This window comes from Phacochoerus africanus, chromosome 7 (genome assembly GCF_016906955.1).
Source record: "Phacochoerus africanus isolate WHEZ1 chromosome 7, ROS_Pafr_v1, whole genome shotgun sequence".
Lineage (NCBI taxonomy): Eukaryota > Metazoa > Chordata > Mammalia > Artiodactyla > Suidae > Phacochoerus > Phacochoerus africanus.
Window position 1 is genome coordinate 78,277,474 of NC_062550.1, and position 18,482 is coordinate 78,295,955.

The 18,482-nt window shown below is 35.4% G+C and overlaps 1 protein-coding gene across 1 annotated transcript in view; it reads right to left on the reverse strand.

The window, feature by feature from the left end:
* Positions 1-1,429: 1,429 nt before the first annotated feature.
* Positions 1,430-18,482, reverse strand: part of ADAMTS20 (ADAM metallopeptidase with thrombospondin type 1 motif 20) — a 170,511-nt gene continuing 153,458 nt past the window's right edge. The window contains exons 37-39 of the mRNA XM_047788004.1: positions 18,204-18,295; positions 4,290-4,394; positions 1,430-2,633 (exon numbers count right to left, since the gene is read on the reverse strand). Coding sequence (XP_047643960.1) covers positions 2,544-2,633; positions 4,290-4,394; positions 18,204-18,295 — 287 coding nt within the window. The 3' untranslated portion in view covers positions 1,430-2,543. The remainder of the gene's footprint in view (positions 2,634-4,289; positions 4,395-18,203; positions 18,296-18,482) is intronic.

Genomic DNA, 18,482 nt, shown 5'->3' on the forward strand with positions numbered 1-18,482 from the left:
GCAAAAGCAGGCTTTTTGATAAGAGATTTTCAAATGTTTTAAATCACATTCACATAAAACTGTTTTACTCATGTGTTTGTTTCTTTCCTTTCTTTTTTTTTATTGGGGGGAATGGGAGGCATCAAGTATGGGGGAAGGTAGGAAAGGTGAGGAGAGGAGAGGTAAAGGGGACAAAAAAAATAAACAAGCAATTTTCAGAAAAAGAGGTTTCTTCCTAAAAGAAAGAAATATATGAAAGAACCTTCATCCAGTATAGTAATTAGATAAATATAAACTTACTGAAATGCTATGATCAGAAATACCCGTTATCAGATCAGAAAAAACTGTTTCACCTGCTACTCAGGATGTGGATTGTCTAAAATTTTTGCACTCTGCAAGTGGTAATTTAAATTGATTTAACCGCTTTAGAAATGAGTACTTCGGCAATTTCTAAGGAAGTGGAAGGTGAACAAATGCATCATATCATTGTTCACAAGGATCTGCTCCCTCCTTTGGAAGAGTCTTGTAAGTCTTCACTCATGTCCATATGTCTGGCCAGACTGCCTTGTAGAGGGGGTATATTTCCCTGCCCCGCTGACTAGAATTTGGTCATGTAACTTAATTTGGCCAAGTGAATATGAGCAGACTCTAGTGCTCCTTCTATGAACAGAAGCTTTTAAAGGCATTGCAATTTTTGTCAGCCTCCTGCCCATATTTCCATGAAATGGGTGTGTAATAGGAGTTGTTTCCATCCCAACTACAATTTGAATAAATTTGTTTTAGAATTTCTAAAGTGATTTTAGAGTTAAAGATTTTTTTTTGGTGAAGGGTTCTTTTTTTATACATAAGTAAAATGAAAACAAAGTCTTAAGGGAGTCCCATCATGGCACAGCAGAAACAAATCTGACTAGGAACCATGAGGTTGTGGGTTCGATTCCTGACCTCACTCAGTGGGTTAAGGATCCAGCGTTGCTGTGAGCTGAGGTGTAGGTCCCAGAGGCGGCTCAGATCTGGCGTTGCTGTGGCTGTGGCATGGGCCGGCAATTGTAGCTCCAGTTTGACCCCTAGCCTGGGAACCTCCATATGCGGTGGGTGCAGCCCTAAAACAAAAAGGAAAAAAAAAGTCTTAATGTACCACACAAATATGTTTATTATTTAAATGTTTATAAATTATAATATTTTATCTATGAACAAAAACATTTCTAGAACATGTTACATATTTTGTATTAATGTTTGTAACTGGTTTTAAGCACATAGTGCAAAATACTTCATTTCTGATACAGAGATCCCTAAATGTTTATCTAACCACATTGGCACAAAATTTCTTTAGTACCTTATATGGTACAATATACTCTTAATAAACATTTGGAAAAGAAAAACTTTGTGGGTAAAACTAGCATACTACTATTTACTTGCAAAAAAATCTATTAGTAGATTCAGTTGTCTTGGTTTATAGAGCAGGCTGTCATAGAAAAATATCATTTGTGTATGACTCTTTAATAATCATATTATTATATAGTACATAATTAAATTATTCACCTGAAAAATATCTTAATACCTGAGGACTTGCCCATGAATCATTAATTTTTTATATTATCTCATGTTCTACGTTTGAGAAACCTCAGATGAAATCTGAATATCTCTAATAAAATTTTTGCTTATTTAAATATAATTTTATGTTTCCCAAAATAGGACCTTCAGAATTTCAATAATTCTTACTTCTCTACTTGATTAATAAAATACAGCACATAATTTTAGAAAACAATTTTTAAGAATAGACATATGTATGAAATATAAAGACAATATAAACATAAAAACAATGTACTGCTCTTATAAGTACAATCAAATTAGAGGTAGGTGTTTTAAGTCAAATTCTGCTATATCATATCTCCTCCTGTATTATACCCACAAATTTCATGTTTAGTACTTAACACAAGCATATATTTTAAATGCAAATTATACCACATTTTTAGAATGATTTTTCAAAGCACCATAATGCACAATTAAAAATTAAAAGGAATATAAAACAAGGTATCTAAGCTGTATCAGTAGAAGTATCATGGCTATGTACTTTTTTTAATGTAACTATTGTTTGCTGTGCTGTTCACCTGCCAGGTTCAATAATGTTTATGGTAGTTTTAAATAATTTCATTTTCCTAATTTTTACTTGCAGTATTTTAACAAGTAAAACATTTCATTGTACAGTAGATTATTGTGTAGAGATTTACATGTGCATTTATAGGTATAGCAAAATTGTGGTCCAGTCCAAGCTGTTAACAGGAATATTATCTTGGTATAACTCACTCAAACATCCCTGTATACCCTACCCTAAATTTTTATCTCCTTTTAAGGATCCCAATTAGAATCACATATTGTTCAGTTTACTTTGAAAGCCTTGAGAAAGTAAGCAGTGATATGATTCCCTGATGAGCACCTTGAAAAAAAGGCACAGACATTTTAGACCTGGAAATCTCAGGAAGGGAAGAACAGAGAAACAAGCACCAGCCATTTGCAGGTTCCAGAGACTGTCTCCTCTTTGGGACACATTGCCTGCTTCTGAATGCTCATATGACTTGAATCGGGAGACCAGTAGTCATGTGAGGAATACATTTGCCACAGAACCCTCCGCATCTGCCAAACACTTTAGTTCCATCCTGAAAATAGGAAGAGGCAGAGATAGAGGAGAATTTGTTACAAGCTGGTACCTGCATGCACAGGGCAGAAAAAGCAAATGCTTTGAATCTTGTGGTTGAAAAGGTTAGCCAAAGGGTTCTACAACAATTGCACCTGAGGTCAAAGGTCATGCCATTTTGAGATTAGCTGAAATTGGTAGTCATGGGAATTTGATAATGTGAAGTTCAAATTGGCTACTTGATTATAAACCACACTCTAATTCAGACAAATCATCTCAGTCCACATATTTTTCATCAAGGTATCTATTTGCTTCATTCAGTGAGTTTATTAAAACCTCTCCCAATTTGTTGTCCAATATTTACATGATTTTATATAAGATTCTCACAGACTAAATATATTATGTCAACTTGACCTTAACTGTATACAAGTCATATTAACCTCAAACATAGACAAACACTGTCGATGGTGCTGATTTATGTGCAAATAGGTGAGAACACTTATAATGCAGATCCTGATGTACTATAGAGTCATGCTCTAAGACATATAACTCTAAGTACCAGGAGCCATCTCATAAAGTGTACGTGCTAGTACACCACCCAGCAGCGAACTTAAATGGATTCTACTTTACACAATACATGCGCTATAGATAAAACTCAGATAACGATGCTATCTAGATAAAGATAGAGGAGGAGTTCCCATTATGGCACAATGGATCAGCAGTGTCTCTGCAGCACCCAGGTTCAATCTCCAGCCCAGCCCAGTGGGTTAAGGATCTGGTATTGCCACAGTTATGGTGTAGGTCACAACTGCAACTCAGATTTGATTCCTGGCCCAGGAATTCCATATGCTACAGGGTGGCCAGAAAAGAAAAAAAAAAAAAAAGAAAGAAAGAAAGAAAGAAAATATGTATACAACCATTAAAAAAAGTCCTATTTCTTGAAGAAATTATAAAGGATATTTGTTAAATAGCAAATGTCTCCAACATCATCCCCATCACTAAAAGCAGTGAGGCAATTAAACCAAAAAATTTTCCCTTGTTTTGAAAGAGTAAAACCTACAAACCCTAAATAATGAAAGTATAGCTAAAAGCACTACCTTTTTTTCTGAAGTACCTGTGTTTCAAGGCATTAGCCCCAAACTTCAGCTAATTAAATCTATATGCTCTAGCATGTAATTTCATGTTCAGATATTTGTAGCCTGTATATGAATTTGTATAGGTATAATACATAAGCGCATGAATAAAAATGAACTTAGGAGTTCCTGTTGTGGCTTAGTGGTAACAAACCCAATTAGTATCCATGAGGATGTGGGCTCCATCCATGGCCTCACTCAGTGGGTTAAGTATTCGGCATTGCCTATTCAGTCTAGGTCACAGACGCAGTTTGGATCCTGCATTGCTGTGGCTGTGACGTAGGCTGGCAAGCTGCAGCAACTCTGATTTGACCCCTACACTGGGAATTTCCTATATGCTGCAGGTGCAGCCCTAAAATGCAAAAAAAAAACCACCTTTATTCCATAATTTCACAAATTAATGTTATACCTCATTATATGTAATATAGCCCATTATATGCTGTAACTCATTAGTCAGTAACTTCACATGACGCTAAATTTAATGTAGAGGCCCTGTAATGCTAGTAAAGTATTTCAAACAGGATTTTCAGTCCATCAGGACTTACCTGTGATCTGTGTATTATGACAGAAGCATAACTGCCCTGAGCAAGCCACTTCGCCGTACTGGCTATCTTCATCCCGGTTCCTGCCAAATTAATGCTGAACTGTCCCTGGATTGTGAACAAAACCAAAAGACATGGAATTCGTAAAATATTTAAGAATGCACTTGGCTGCATTGGGATTACATAAGAAGGAACTCAAATTGGTTTTCAAGTTTCCTTCTTCAGAAAATGAAAGAACATTGCTACAACCTAACTTTAAAGAAAACGAGCCAGCTCACGATTTTGTAAACTGATTACAAATAAGTCTTCTCAGTTACAAGAGACAAATGAAATAATACTGGATAATGTTATTTGTGCAAAAGTAATTCTGTCCAACCCTAGGACACTAAGGCTTTAACAGCTAGAGTTTATGTTCCTATAGCAACAGGCAAGTCTGGACAAATGGGGTGTTTTCAGGGACTAATACCAAACTTTAATGTTTCTCCAGTTTCACGTTTGACCCCTCATTGCTAACTTCCTTGATAAGTTAAAACTGTTTAATGTATTTGCTGGAATCTTCTGCTCCGGTGCCCTAAACTTTTGTGGTAAGAATATTACTTCTTAACTACCATACAAAACTACTGAATGTAGTTACTGCCCCAGCGATCACGTCCTTTTTGGTTACCCAGAAGTGTTCTGTGTGATTTACACATGGTGTGTGAGCCCCCTAGTGGCTTCATGATCTAATGATTTTCAAGACACAGGAACCATTTTCATGTCAAACTATTTCAGACTACCTCTGTTAAAAATTAAGCTTTAAACATCTTTTACTCAAGAACATCCATGACTAGAATGGGTAAAATTTGCGAGACATTTATGTGATTTTGCAGTACAGAATTACACACTGAAAAGTTGAAGTGCTTAATGCTAATTAATTCAGCCCATTGCCAATATTCAGTATAGACTTAGAGAGATAATAAGACAATCCTAGATCACATCACAATATCCCATGGCCTAAAAACTCAGGAACCTTGAGCCATTCTGTGACAAAACATTAAGATTATATTATATGAATTAAAATATTATATTGTCATGAAAGCAAAGGCCAAATAGATTACAAATATATTTATAATGAAAATTATTACTACTGCTAAAAATAACTATATATTAATTTATTTTAAATTAGATTTCTTAGCACTCTTATATAATTCTTACTTAAAACCAAAATAGAGATTCAAATGCATTTATAAAAGAGTAATGTATGACTGGGTCACTTCGCCATATGATAGAAATTGAAGAAGCATTGTAAATCAACTATACTTTAATAATAAAAAAGGAAAAAATAAATTAAAAAGTAATAATATATGGAGAATTTTCCCCACAACAGAAATAATTTTTAGATAAATTTCAAAGAAAAGTTCCTATTGTATGCACTATTTGGATACAAAATTTAGACTACAACCCATATGTTTGCTTCATTGCTGTAGTCCCAGAGCCCAAAAGAGAGTCTAGGCACTCAGTGTTTTTAAATGGATAAATGAATGCAGCATTATAAATATTAAATTTTAGCATTATAAAAGTTAATACATAAACACGCAACTAAGCCCATCATACTCCATGACAATGAATAGACTGACATTAGACACATGAGAATTTTATATTAGTAAATACTTGAATGAGAAGAACTCTTTCTAAGGATATGTTCTACTATTTGATAGTCATCTGATACAAGTTTTGCACTGGATACTTTCATCCCACATTCACTCATAAATAGGCGTCTCACCAAATTAAAAAAGGGAAACATATTTTGTGATGTTAAGTTTTCCTGTGACTAGCCACTTATTGAATGCTCCACTTGGGCCACGCAGGGTTTTTCACAACCTAATATTTTGCTTTTCCATTTATTCATTATCTTCCTGTTCAAGATTGCTCAGAAGAATGCAAATGTATATGCACTGGAAATGAAAGGAAAAAAATCCAGCTGACTACTGAAAACCTTAAGGGGTCATTAACACAATCTGTTGGCCCTTGAAATATCTATTGCTCCATTTCTCCAGACTAATTTTCGTAAGCTTTGCTTATATCCTTAGCCCTTATTAAAAGCTACATAATACAATCTCAAAGAAATGGGAAAACAGTTCATCTGAAATTGGGGTGGGATTGTAGGGGTAAAAACACATTTCACACATTTGTTCAAAATGAATTGAGTGGCAGACTTGGTGTCAAGTACTCTGGGAATACAGAGAGATCTTACTCCGGATCTGAGAAGTGAAGCACAGATTGGTGGCTACCTGAGGCGGAAGTCGGGGTCAGGGGAAATGCCGAGGATGGACAGAAAATACAAATTTCCTATTACAAGATAAGTAAATCCTGGGGATGTAATGGTGGCTACAGATAACAATACAGTAGTGTGTGTGTGTGTGTGTGCGTGTGTGTGTGTGTGTGTGTGTGTGTGTGTGTGTACACACATATATATAGTTACTTCTTAGGGCCACACCGGCGGCATGTGGAGGTTCCAGGCTAGGGGTTGAATCGGATCTATAGCCGTCTGCCTACGCCACAGCCACAGCAATGTCAGATCTGAGCTGCATCTGTGACCCACACCACAGCTCACGGCAATGCCGGATCCTTAACCCACTGAGCGAGGCCAGGGATCAAACCTGCAACCTCATGGTTTCTAGTCAGATTCATTTCCGCCGAGCCACGACAGGAACTCCAACAGTACTGTATATTTGAAAGTTGCTAAGAGAGTAGATCGTAAAGTTTCTCATCACAAGAGAAAAAAATTTGTTAACTATGTGAGGTGATGGATTTTAACCAAAATTATTGTGGTGATCATTTTTTTTAATACTCAGCCAAATAATTACGTTGTACTGCTTTAGCTAAAACAATATCTAATGGCAATTATATTTTAATAAAATGTGGGAAAAACACATCTGATAAGTGAAATCATGTATTGCATAGAGAAATGTATTGAAATGTAGAGAATTATAGGTGCCATAAGAAAGGTACTGGTACATTCCTATAGAAATTAAGATAATTAAATAATTCCTATAGAAATTAAAATAATTAAAACAAGTCTGAAAAAAAAGCATAAAATCAATGGACCCACACTATCTTCTTTTGACACTAATTATATAGCTATCATTACCAAGACAGGGCTGCACTGGTGAAGAGAGGGACATGTGGGTCAATGGAATGAGAGTCAGAAATAGACTCACATAAATGTGTCCAATTGATTTTTTTTTTTTCCTTTTTGGCTGCACCCATGGCATATGGAAGTTTCCAGGCCAGGGACTGAACAGCTGCAACCTATGCCATGGCTGAGGCAATGCCAGATCCTTAACCAACTGCCCCACAGGGTCAAACCTGCACGACTGCAGAACAAACACCAGATTCTTAACCCAGTGCGCCACAGTGGGAAGTCTAATATGTCCAGTTGATTTTTAACAAAAATGGGAAAGCAATTAATTAACTGGAGAAAGAACTGCCTTTTCAGCAAATGTTGTTAGGACAATTGGATATCTACGGGCAAATCTCCTCAGACTTCATACCAAACTTGTTCAAAATCTATCATAGGTCTAGATGTAAAACACTGAACTATAAAAAATTTTTAGGAAAGCATAAGCAAAAATCTTTACAACTTGGAGAAAGTCAAAGAGTTCTTAAATATAACACTAAGTGCGCAATCCATAAAGGAAAAAAGATGATAAATTTGACTTCATTAAAATTTAAAACTTCCTGGCAGTTCCCATCATGGCTCAGCAGAAATAAATCTGAGTCGTATTCATGAGGATGCAGGTTCGATCTCTGGCCTCACTCAGTGGTTTAAGACATCCAGCATTGCCTTGAGCTGTGATGTAGGTCACAGACACAGCTCAGGTCTGGCGTTGCTGTGGCTGTGGTGTAGACCTGTGGCTACAGCTCTGATTGGACCCCTAGCTTGGGAACCTCCATATGCTTCGAGTGCAGCCCTAAAAAGACAAATAAAATAAAATAAAACAAAACTTCCACTCTGTGTAAGACACCTAAGAGAAAGAAAAGACAAGATCCAGACCAAGAAAAAAATATTTGGAAATGTTATATCCAACAAAAGACTTGTATCCAGAATACGTAAACTCCCAAAATTAAACAGTAAGGAATAATAAGGAAACAATCTAATATTAAAAATGAGCAAAAGATTTGGACATACACTTCACCAAAGAGGATATACAGATGGCAAATAAGCACATCAAAGATTCTTAACATTATTATCCATTAGTGAAATGCAAATTAAAACTATAATGAGGTACCACTGAAAAGAGGGAAATAAACAAAAAACTTGATAATATTAAAGTGATGACAAGGAAGCAAAGCAACTGGAACTTTAATCTCTGCTGGTAGGAGTAAAAAATTGTACAGCCACTCTCTCAGTTTGGCAGTTTCCTGTAAAGTTAAATATATACAGAACATATGACCCTGCACTCTCACTCATAGGCATTTGTCCCAGAGAAATGGAAATGTATGTTCATACAAAATCCTCTATATGAATATGCATATCACCTTTATTCATAATCTTAAAAAACTATAAACAACCCATTTTCTTCTAACATATGAATAGACAAACGGCAGGACAACTGCATGACATCCACCTGAAGGAATAATTCTCAGCAATAAAAAAGAACCAATTACAGATACATTCAGTTACACACATGGACCTCAAAGGCATTATGCTGAGTGAAGGAAGCTAATCTTGAAAGGTTACATACTATATGATTCCATTTATATAGCATTTGCATGTCATTCCAGAAAAGGTAAAGCGAAAGCAACAGAGAAAAGATCATTGCTTACCAGGAGTCAGGTGGGAGGGAGGAATTGCTTCCATGGAGAAAGTGTTCGGAAGCTATTCCATATTCAGATTATGGTGATGGTAACATGAATCTGTACATACATTAAAACCGTACACAAATAAATGCAGTTTTACTGTATATTATTTTTTTAATTAAAAACTGTGAATGGGTATGACATATCATTAAAGAAAAAAATTTCCAATTGACTTACAAACAAAACCCAACTACATGGTATATGTAAGAGACCTACTTAAAACCAAGTGACTCCTAAAGGCCAAAATTAAAAGGATGTGCAAGCATCTACCAGGCAAACGGACATTAAAAAGAGAACAGGGGTAGGAAATCTTATAAAGCACAAAGTAGAATTCAAGCTCAAATCAGGAAAACATGACAAAGCGCTAAAAAACATAATCCACAATGAACACATAGCACATGAATATTATGCATCGAAAAAGAGCAACTTTTCTGAAGCAAAACTACAGGACATGAAAGGGTACATAGATATAAACAATTTAATAATAGGAAATTTTGGAGTTCCTGTTGTTGCTCAGCAAGTTAAGTACCCAACTAGTATCCATGAAGATGGAGGTTTGATCCCTGGACTTGCTCAGTGGGTGAAGGATCCAGCATTGCCTCAAGATGCAGTGTAGGTTGTAGATATGGCTGTGGTGTAAGCCTGCAGCTTCAGCTCTAATTCAACCCCTAGTCTGGAACTTCCCTGTGCCACAGGTGCAGCCCTAAAAGAAAAAAAGGAAATTTTGATATACCTCTTTTAGTAAAAAGATGGATGAAGTAAGCAAAAAGAAGGAGATGATTTAAACAGTATAAACAAAGGAGTAAATCTTACGGTTCTATATCCAACTCTACAGTCTTATAACAAAGAATACATGTTCAAAAATACTTGAGTTCCTGTCATAGCTCAAAGGAAATGAATCTGACTATCATCCATGAGGATGCAGGTATGATTCCTGGCTGGTTAAGGATCCAGCATTGCCATGATCTGTGGTGTAGGTTGCAGACCCGGCTCAGACCCGGCTGTGGTGTAGGCTGGTGGCTACAGTTCTGATTTGACTCCTAGCCTGGGAACCTCCATATGCTGTGGGTGCAGCCATAAAAAGACAAAACAAAAAAGTTAAAAACTGGCTCTGAATACTCAAAATGGATTCTGGCCATGATCCTCTGGCACTGGTTATTTCTCTTTCTCTCATGTAATCAATACTAATTACAAAACAGTTATAAAGAGATAGACATTTTTTATGGCTCTTGAAATGTACCAAACATTTTACTTTACTTCACTTTTGATGTACAAATTCTAAAGTCACATCACACTCCCTAACTTCATCCTACATTACAACGTGGCGAAGTTTATTTTCCCTAAAGATTGCCATCTGTGTCCATTCTCTTTTTGGCATTCATGTCCCAGAGTGCCCTGTCATATGCAAACACAGAGGATGTGGTTTTGATGAATCCCAAACAGAATAAGTTCTGTGACATCAAACATCTGGAGTTCATGCAAATATTGTGGAACTTAACACAGAATCTGGTTTATATATTTGACAGAATATCTTCAAGAATACTAGGTAGTTTGTATTTTTGCTAACAGTTTCAGGCAGTTGAACACAAACTTAAAAACAGGCATGGCTATATACCTATGCCCAATAACATCTAATTTTGGCAGCAGAGCTTTGCATTCCAGAAATGTCTGGAGAACTATGTGAGGGAGGCATCTCACCTTGATGAGCAGAGAGGAGCACATTACTGCTATACCGGTGCTGCCTCTGACTTTCTCGAGGATCTTGGACGCAGTGTTTTTAAATGGATAAATGAATGTAGCATTATAAACATTAAATTTTAGCATTATAAAAGTTAATACATGAACACGCCTTTAAGACTGCTCTGGCCAAAGAGCCTGATTTAAATTAGATCAGGCCATGGAGTAATTGATACCTACAGGATGTTACTGAAAGAACAGAGAAACCATCTACCAATTAGTGGAGGCTAAGAGCTGAATGTAATACCGGTAGAGGCAGACCAGCTAGAAACTTTATCAAAGAAAGCCCAGCTTAAAACACTGTCCATCCAAGAGGACTGGGTGACTATGTACATATACAGGGCTGAGCACTCTGAGGCTACTCACTGCAGGGGAAATAGATGTCGCTGAAACAGCCCAGCCAAGGACTAAACAAGTAAATAAGCAAGAAAACAACAAGACCTAGAGAGGAGGGGAGCCTTATATCCGTAACTGCTAAAATATATTACCTAAAAGGCCCAATTTTCAACAAAAATTGGGAAACATGCAAAGAAACTGTAAAGGATGACTCATAGAGGGAGGAATGCAACAGAAACTGCTTTTGAGAGGTTTCAGATGTCAGACTGAGCAGATAAAGACTTCAAAGTAACGATTATAAATATGTCCAAAGAACTAAAGAAAACCATGCTTTAAAAAGTAAAGGAAGGGAAGATAACAATGCCTCATCAAATAGCGAGTATCAATAAAGAGATAAAAATTATAGTTATAAAAAGAGCCAAAGGACAATTCCAGAATTGAAAAGTACAAGAACCAAAATTTTAAAAATTACGAAATGGCATTCAACAGTAGATGGGAGCTGGAAGAAGAAAGAATCAGCAAACTTGAAAAGATATCAAGAGTGATGCTACAATCTGAAAAACAAAGAGAAAAGAATGAAGAAAAATGAATAGAGCCTCAGAGAAATGAAGGGACATCACTAAGTGTGCGAACATATGCATAACGGAAGTACCAGAAAGAATAGAGAGTGTATTTGAAGAAATAATGGCTGAAAACCTTCCAAATTTAGTGAAATGAATTTATCTACACATCTAAGAAGCTCAATAGACTCTAAGTTGAGTAGACACAAGAGATTCGCATCCAAAAATGTCGCAGTAAAGATGTGAAAGTCAAAAACAAAGTCAAAAACAAAGAAATAATCTGAAAGCATCAAGAGAAAAATGACCACCTACCTTGGAATCCCCAAAAGATAAAGAGTTGAGTTCTATTGTTCTTTAGAAGCCAGCAGACAGAGGAATGGTATATTTAAAGTGTTGAAAAGAAGAATTTTATAGCAAATCAATCTTTTAAGAATGGATGCAAAACAAAGACATTCCCAGATAAACAAAACCGAGAGGGTTTGTTATTAATAGACATGTTAACATTCTAAGGAAAGTTCTTCAGGCTGAAATCAAGTGACATCAGATAATACAAATCAACGCAGAACAACAAAAGTGTACTCGCAAAGGTAACTGTAGTAAATACAAAATACATTATAACTGCATATTTATTTTTCTTTATTCTCTTAACTTACTTAAAAGGCATTTGTATAAATCAATATGTATATAATTATACTATTGACCAGTCACATATAGAGAAATATATTTAACAATAATGCCATAAATGAGGCAGGTAGAAGTAAAGCTGTTTCAGAGTAACTTAATGAAGCCTCTGTTAACTCAATTCCACAGGAAGAAATAAAGAGAAGCAGCAATACTAAATTAAAAACATTTAAAAAAATTCTGTGAACTATAAGTTCTCTCATATCTTCTCTCTAAAAGACATAAAATTATATAAAGTGACATTATAAAGATGTATTGTGGGGTTCTTACATAGCTATATGGCACATGTACAACAAATACAACAAAAAAGGAAGAGGAAATAGAGTATACATAGAAATAACATTTCTATGTCTCTCTGGAATTAGGCAGTATAAATCTGAAGTAGATTATGATAATTTAAAATGTTGTACATTGGAAATCCTAGAGCAACCTTTAAGAAAGCAATTAAAGGAGTTCCCATTGTGGCTCAGTGGGTTAAGAACCTGACATAATGTCCATGAGGATTCAGTTTCAATTCCTGGCTGGCTCAGCGGGTTAAGCATCCAGCGTCATGGCGAGCTGTGACGTAGGTCACAGATGCAGCTTTGATCTGATGTTGCTGTGGCTGTGGTGTAGGCAGGCAGCACAGCTCCTATTTGACTCCCTAGTCCTGGAACTTCCATATGGCATAGGCACAGCCCTAAAAAGAAAAAGGAAAAAAGAGAAAGAAAACAATTAAAAATAAAGTGAAAAATCATTAAGGAAACTAAAATGTTACACTAGAAAATATTCAGTGAATAAAATAGCAGTGAAAAAGGAACAGGAAAACAAAAACAATATAAGACATATTAAAAAAAAAGTAAAATGGCAAATATAAATCCAGACATATCAATTATAACATTAAAAAAATCTAATGAAAAGGCAGAGATTCAACCAAGCGTGTGTCTCTATGTAGAAGACACTATATATAAAATAGATAATCAACAAGAGCCTACTAGGAGTTCCCGTAGTGGCTCAGTGGTTAACGAACCCAACTAGTAACCATGAGGTTGCGGGTTCGATCCCTGGCCTCACTCGGTGGGTTAAGGATCCAGTGTTGCCACGAGCTGTGGTGCAGGTCACAGACGAGACTTGGATCCCACGTTGCTGTGGTTGTGGTGTAGACCAGCAGCAATAGCTCCGATTTGACCCCTAGCCTCGGATCCTCTATGTGCCTTGGGTGCGGCCCTAAAAAGACACACGCAAAAAAAGAGCCTACTATATAGCACAGGGAAATTTACTCAATACTGTGTAATATCCTAAATGGGAAAAGAATATGAAAAGAAATGGATATATGTATATGTATATTTATACAAAGTAAATATGTATATTTACTTTGCTGTGTCCCTAAAATTAACACAACTTTGTAAGTCAACTATATTCCAAGAAAAATTTTAAAAGTACCTAAAAAATAGCTAAAATGTATAATAATATAACTGAATCAGTTTGCTGTACACCTAAAGTAACATAAATGTAAATTAACTATACTTCAATTAAAAATACAGGTAAATAGAAAAAAAATTAGAGTTCCTGTTTCCACACAGCAGACAAATCCAAATAGTATACATGAGGATGTGGGTTTGATCCCTGGCCTTGCTCAGTCGGTGGAGGATCCGGCCTTGCTGTGAGCTATGGTGAAGGTCACGGATGTGGCTTGGCTCCTGCATTGCTGTGGCTGTGACATAGGCCAGCTGTAGCTCTGATTCAACCCCTAGCCTGGGAACTTCCATATGCTGCAGGTGTGGCCCTAAAAAGCAAATACAAAATTAAAAAAGCAAATGGGATGAAAACATATATACCATGTACTGTAAGCAAGTTGAATATTCCTTCTAACATCAGATAAATTCTCACAGCAGATAGAAAAACTGAACTGCAAATAAAAAGGAACATTTTATAATGATAAAAGGGTTAATGTATCAGGAAATTATGATAATTATAAATATACAATCATATACAACAAAATCCCAAAGTAAATAATTCGAATACGAAGTAAATGAAACAAAAAAACTGAAGTGAGAAAGAAAAAATTCAGCAATCATTGCAAAGTTTCAGAGGACAGGATAACTAGGCAGAAGATCAACAAGGAAATGGAAGAGCTGAATACTTTAAACCAACAAGGCCTGACAGACATCGATAGGACACCTCACCCAACAACAACAGAACACACATTCTTTCCAAGCACATATTGAACATTTTCCATGATAACCATATGCTCTGCAATAAAACGAGCCTCAGTAAATTTTAAAAGATTGAATAATACAAAGTGTGTTTTCCAACCACAATGGAATGAAAGCAGAAATCAATAGCAGAAGGAAATGTGGGAAATTCACAAATGCATGGGACTTAAAAACACCACACTCTTAAATAACCAATGAGTCAAAGGAGACATCACAAGTGATAATAGAAAATACTTTTAAGATGAACGAAAATGAATGCACAATATACCAAACCTTCAAGGATGCTGCAAAAGAAATGCTTAAAGGGAAAATCATAGCTGTAAATGCCTATGTGTTAAGATAAAAAAAAAATTTATACCAGTAATATAATTTTCCACATTAAGACACTGAAAAAAAGGAGATCAAATTAAATATAAAGCAAGCCAAACAAAAGAAATGATAAAGAATAGAGAAGAAACTGATGAAATGAAGAAGAGAAAAATGATAAACTCAACAAAGTCAAAAGTTGGTTTTTTGAAAAGAACAAAATTGGCAAACCAAGAATGGCTCAAAATACTAAAATCAGGAATGAAAAGCAGGACCTGACTGCAAATCTTACAGGAATACAAAAGATTATAAGGGAATAATATGAATAATTGTATGGTAACCAATTAGATAATTTTGATAAAATGGACAAGTTCCTAAAAGAAAAATAAACTACCCAGACTCAAAAAGAACTAGAAAATTGGAAAAGATCTGCAATAAGTAAAGCGATTGAATTAGTAAATAAAACATCTTTCACAAAGAAGAGCCCAAGTTCTGATGGCTTAGCTGGTGAATTCTACCAAATATTAATTTTTCACATGCTCTGCCAAAAAAAGGAGAAGAGGAATGAACGCTTCCCAATTTATTCTACAAAACCGGTATTTCCCTGATACAAAAACCAGGCAAAGACATCACAAGAAAAGAAAATGATAGGCCAATATCTCTTCCAAATACAAATGAAAAATTCTCAACAAAGCATACCAAATCTAGAAACATGTAAAAAGAATTATACACCGTAACAAAGTGGGATTTTCCTCAGAAATGCAAGATTGTTTCAATATACGAAAATCAGTGTGATACACCATAATGCTACAGTGATGGACAAGAACCACAGGATCATCTCCATAGATCAATGGATGCAGAAGAAGCATTTGACAAAACCCAACATTCATGATAAAACCACTTAAATTAGGACTAGAAGGGCACTTCCTTAACCTGATCAAAGCCATCTACAAAATGCTCGCAGCTAATACACTCAGTGATGGACTAAATGCTTTTCATCTAAAATCAGGAATACTAATGTCTTTGGAATGGATTAGCAATGAGATCCTGCTGTGTAGCACTGGGAACTATGTCTAGTCACTTATGATGGAGCACGATAATGTAAGAAAATAGAATGTGTACATGTATGTAACTGGGTCACCATGCTGTATGGTAGAAAAAAAATTGTATTGGGGAAATAATTTTAAAAAATTAAAAAATAAAAACAAAAAAATAAACTACAAAAAAATAAAAAATAAAGTCAGGAATAAGACAAGGATTCCACTTTGCCACTTCTACTCAACACTAGATTGGAAGTTTTAGCTAGTGTCATGAGCAAAATAAAGAAATAAAAGGCATCCAGATTGCAAAGGAAGAAGTAACACTATGTTGCAGAAGACATTACCATGTACATAGAAAATCTAAGGAATCCAGTAAAAATATATATATATATTATATATATATATATGTATATATACTACAACTAACAATGAATTCAGCATGATTGCAAAATATAAGATCATTCTCCAAAATATAGGCAAAAATTAGTGACTTATTGAGGCCTCAGATTTGGGGAAGTGGTCGTTTTCCTGGACAACTCTCCCTGTCAAAAGTCTTCTTTATCTTGAGCTGGAATCTTCTGCCCCCTTTGTGTCTCCTAGAGTAAGACATACTGATGTCACTCCTCCTTCACGGACTTCTTTTAATATTTAATGATGGTTATCATAACTTTCCATTCTTTTCCTGGCTACCTTCTTCATTTTCCTTATGTAACACAATTGAAACCAACCTCCCCCAAACCCCAATTGTCAATTGTTGCTTTCTACTCCTAGATAGACTAATATTTTACCTTTTCCAGACAGAAATATTAAATTGTGATATTCCAGTGTCAGACACAAGAAAAGTCCCTTGGTCTTGATATTGTGTTTTGGTACTTATGACTATACTGGGCAGTCAGAAAGTACCACTTGATCTATGTGAGTCATACTGAACTCATGGTTGTTGAATAAAACACCTAGGTCTTTTTCATATGACCTTGCCAGCTTCTATTTGCATTTTAGGACCTAAAACTTACATATTTATCCCAGTAAACTGTTTTCATACTCATTTGAGCTTGTAGTTCTAGTGTCTTTGATCTCTTTTCAGTATCCTTCTATAATACAGAAAATGTCCTCTCTTTTCAATGTTAGCATACCTTCCAAGTCATATGATGAAAAGTGTAAATGAGCAATTTCTAGAAGAGAGGGCTGTGTTAAATTCTTAGCTTCTTCTTTTCAAAATGATATCAATATTATAATTACTGCCTCTTATACATGATTTTAATCATCTATTATCAATCTATCAATATACCCATCAATATACCTAATAATGTTATATTCATGTAATTTACATCTGTCCATATTATCATAAAAATGTTGTTCACATAGACTTTATACAATCCTTTGATAAAAATGAGATAACAAATCTCTTCCAAGAAGTACACAGTGTGCTAGACGTCTCAAAGATGACATACAAGGGTCTATGAGAAGAATTCTGGAAAAGAAAGGATGAAAGCAAGAACACCTGGAAATGCACTATTTCACAGACAATATAAAGTTATTCTGAAAATGTTACAGACCCAGACTGATAATATAACTGATATTGGGAGCAATGTGTGAAAGTCACATACTTATGATCTATTCCTTTACCTTGTAACATGTTTCTTCATCATTGTACACTAAGCAGAAAGATTAAAAAAGATAAAGTAAAACAAAAGGAAAAATAGGATCTTAATTTAAAAATTCTTATTTTTACACCTTTTAAACAAACCCAAATGCTGGCAAAGATGCTTTTCCTCTAAAGTTCATCCATAACTTTTGAAATAAATTTCTCGTAAGAAATTTCCATTTTCTACTTACTATGTTTTGTAGTATTTTAGTCAAGGAAATGAAGGGAGAGGGAGTTCCCATTGTGGCTCAATGATAACGAACCCAACTAGTATCCATGAGGATGCAGGTTCCATCCCTGGCCTTGCTCAGTGGGTTAAGGATCAGGCCTTGCAGTGAGCTATGGTGTAGGTCACAAACGTGGCTTGGATCCTGCATTACTGTGGCTGTGGATGTGGCTGGCAGCTGCAGCTCCTCGTCAGTTCCTAGCCTAGGAAATTACATATGCCATGGGTGCGGCCTTAAAAAGCAAAAAGGAAAAAAATGAAAAAATTAAAAAAAAAGGAAAATGAAAGAAGAGAATCGATTTTTTTTTTTTCAAGGTGAGGAAAAAGTAACCAAACAAATATGAAATACCTGTGGGCATCTGGCAGCACTATAGCAGTCTCCAGCTGTGGCAAATGGAATTGCATTTCCAAATACCGTCTGGGCAAAAAGAAAGTCTGTAGCTAGAAAATAATTAAAAAAAAAAAAACTCTTGGGCACTGAGACACTGCATACTTTTCAAATCTTCATTGCAAAACATAACAGTCTTCATATTACATTCTTAAATACATTAAAAGAATTAATCTAAAGTTTTAAGCAAAAATGTTGCACAATTTTAGTCCATAACATAGATCAGGCTCTCAAATTTTT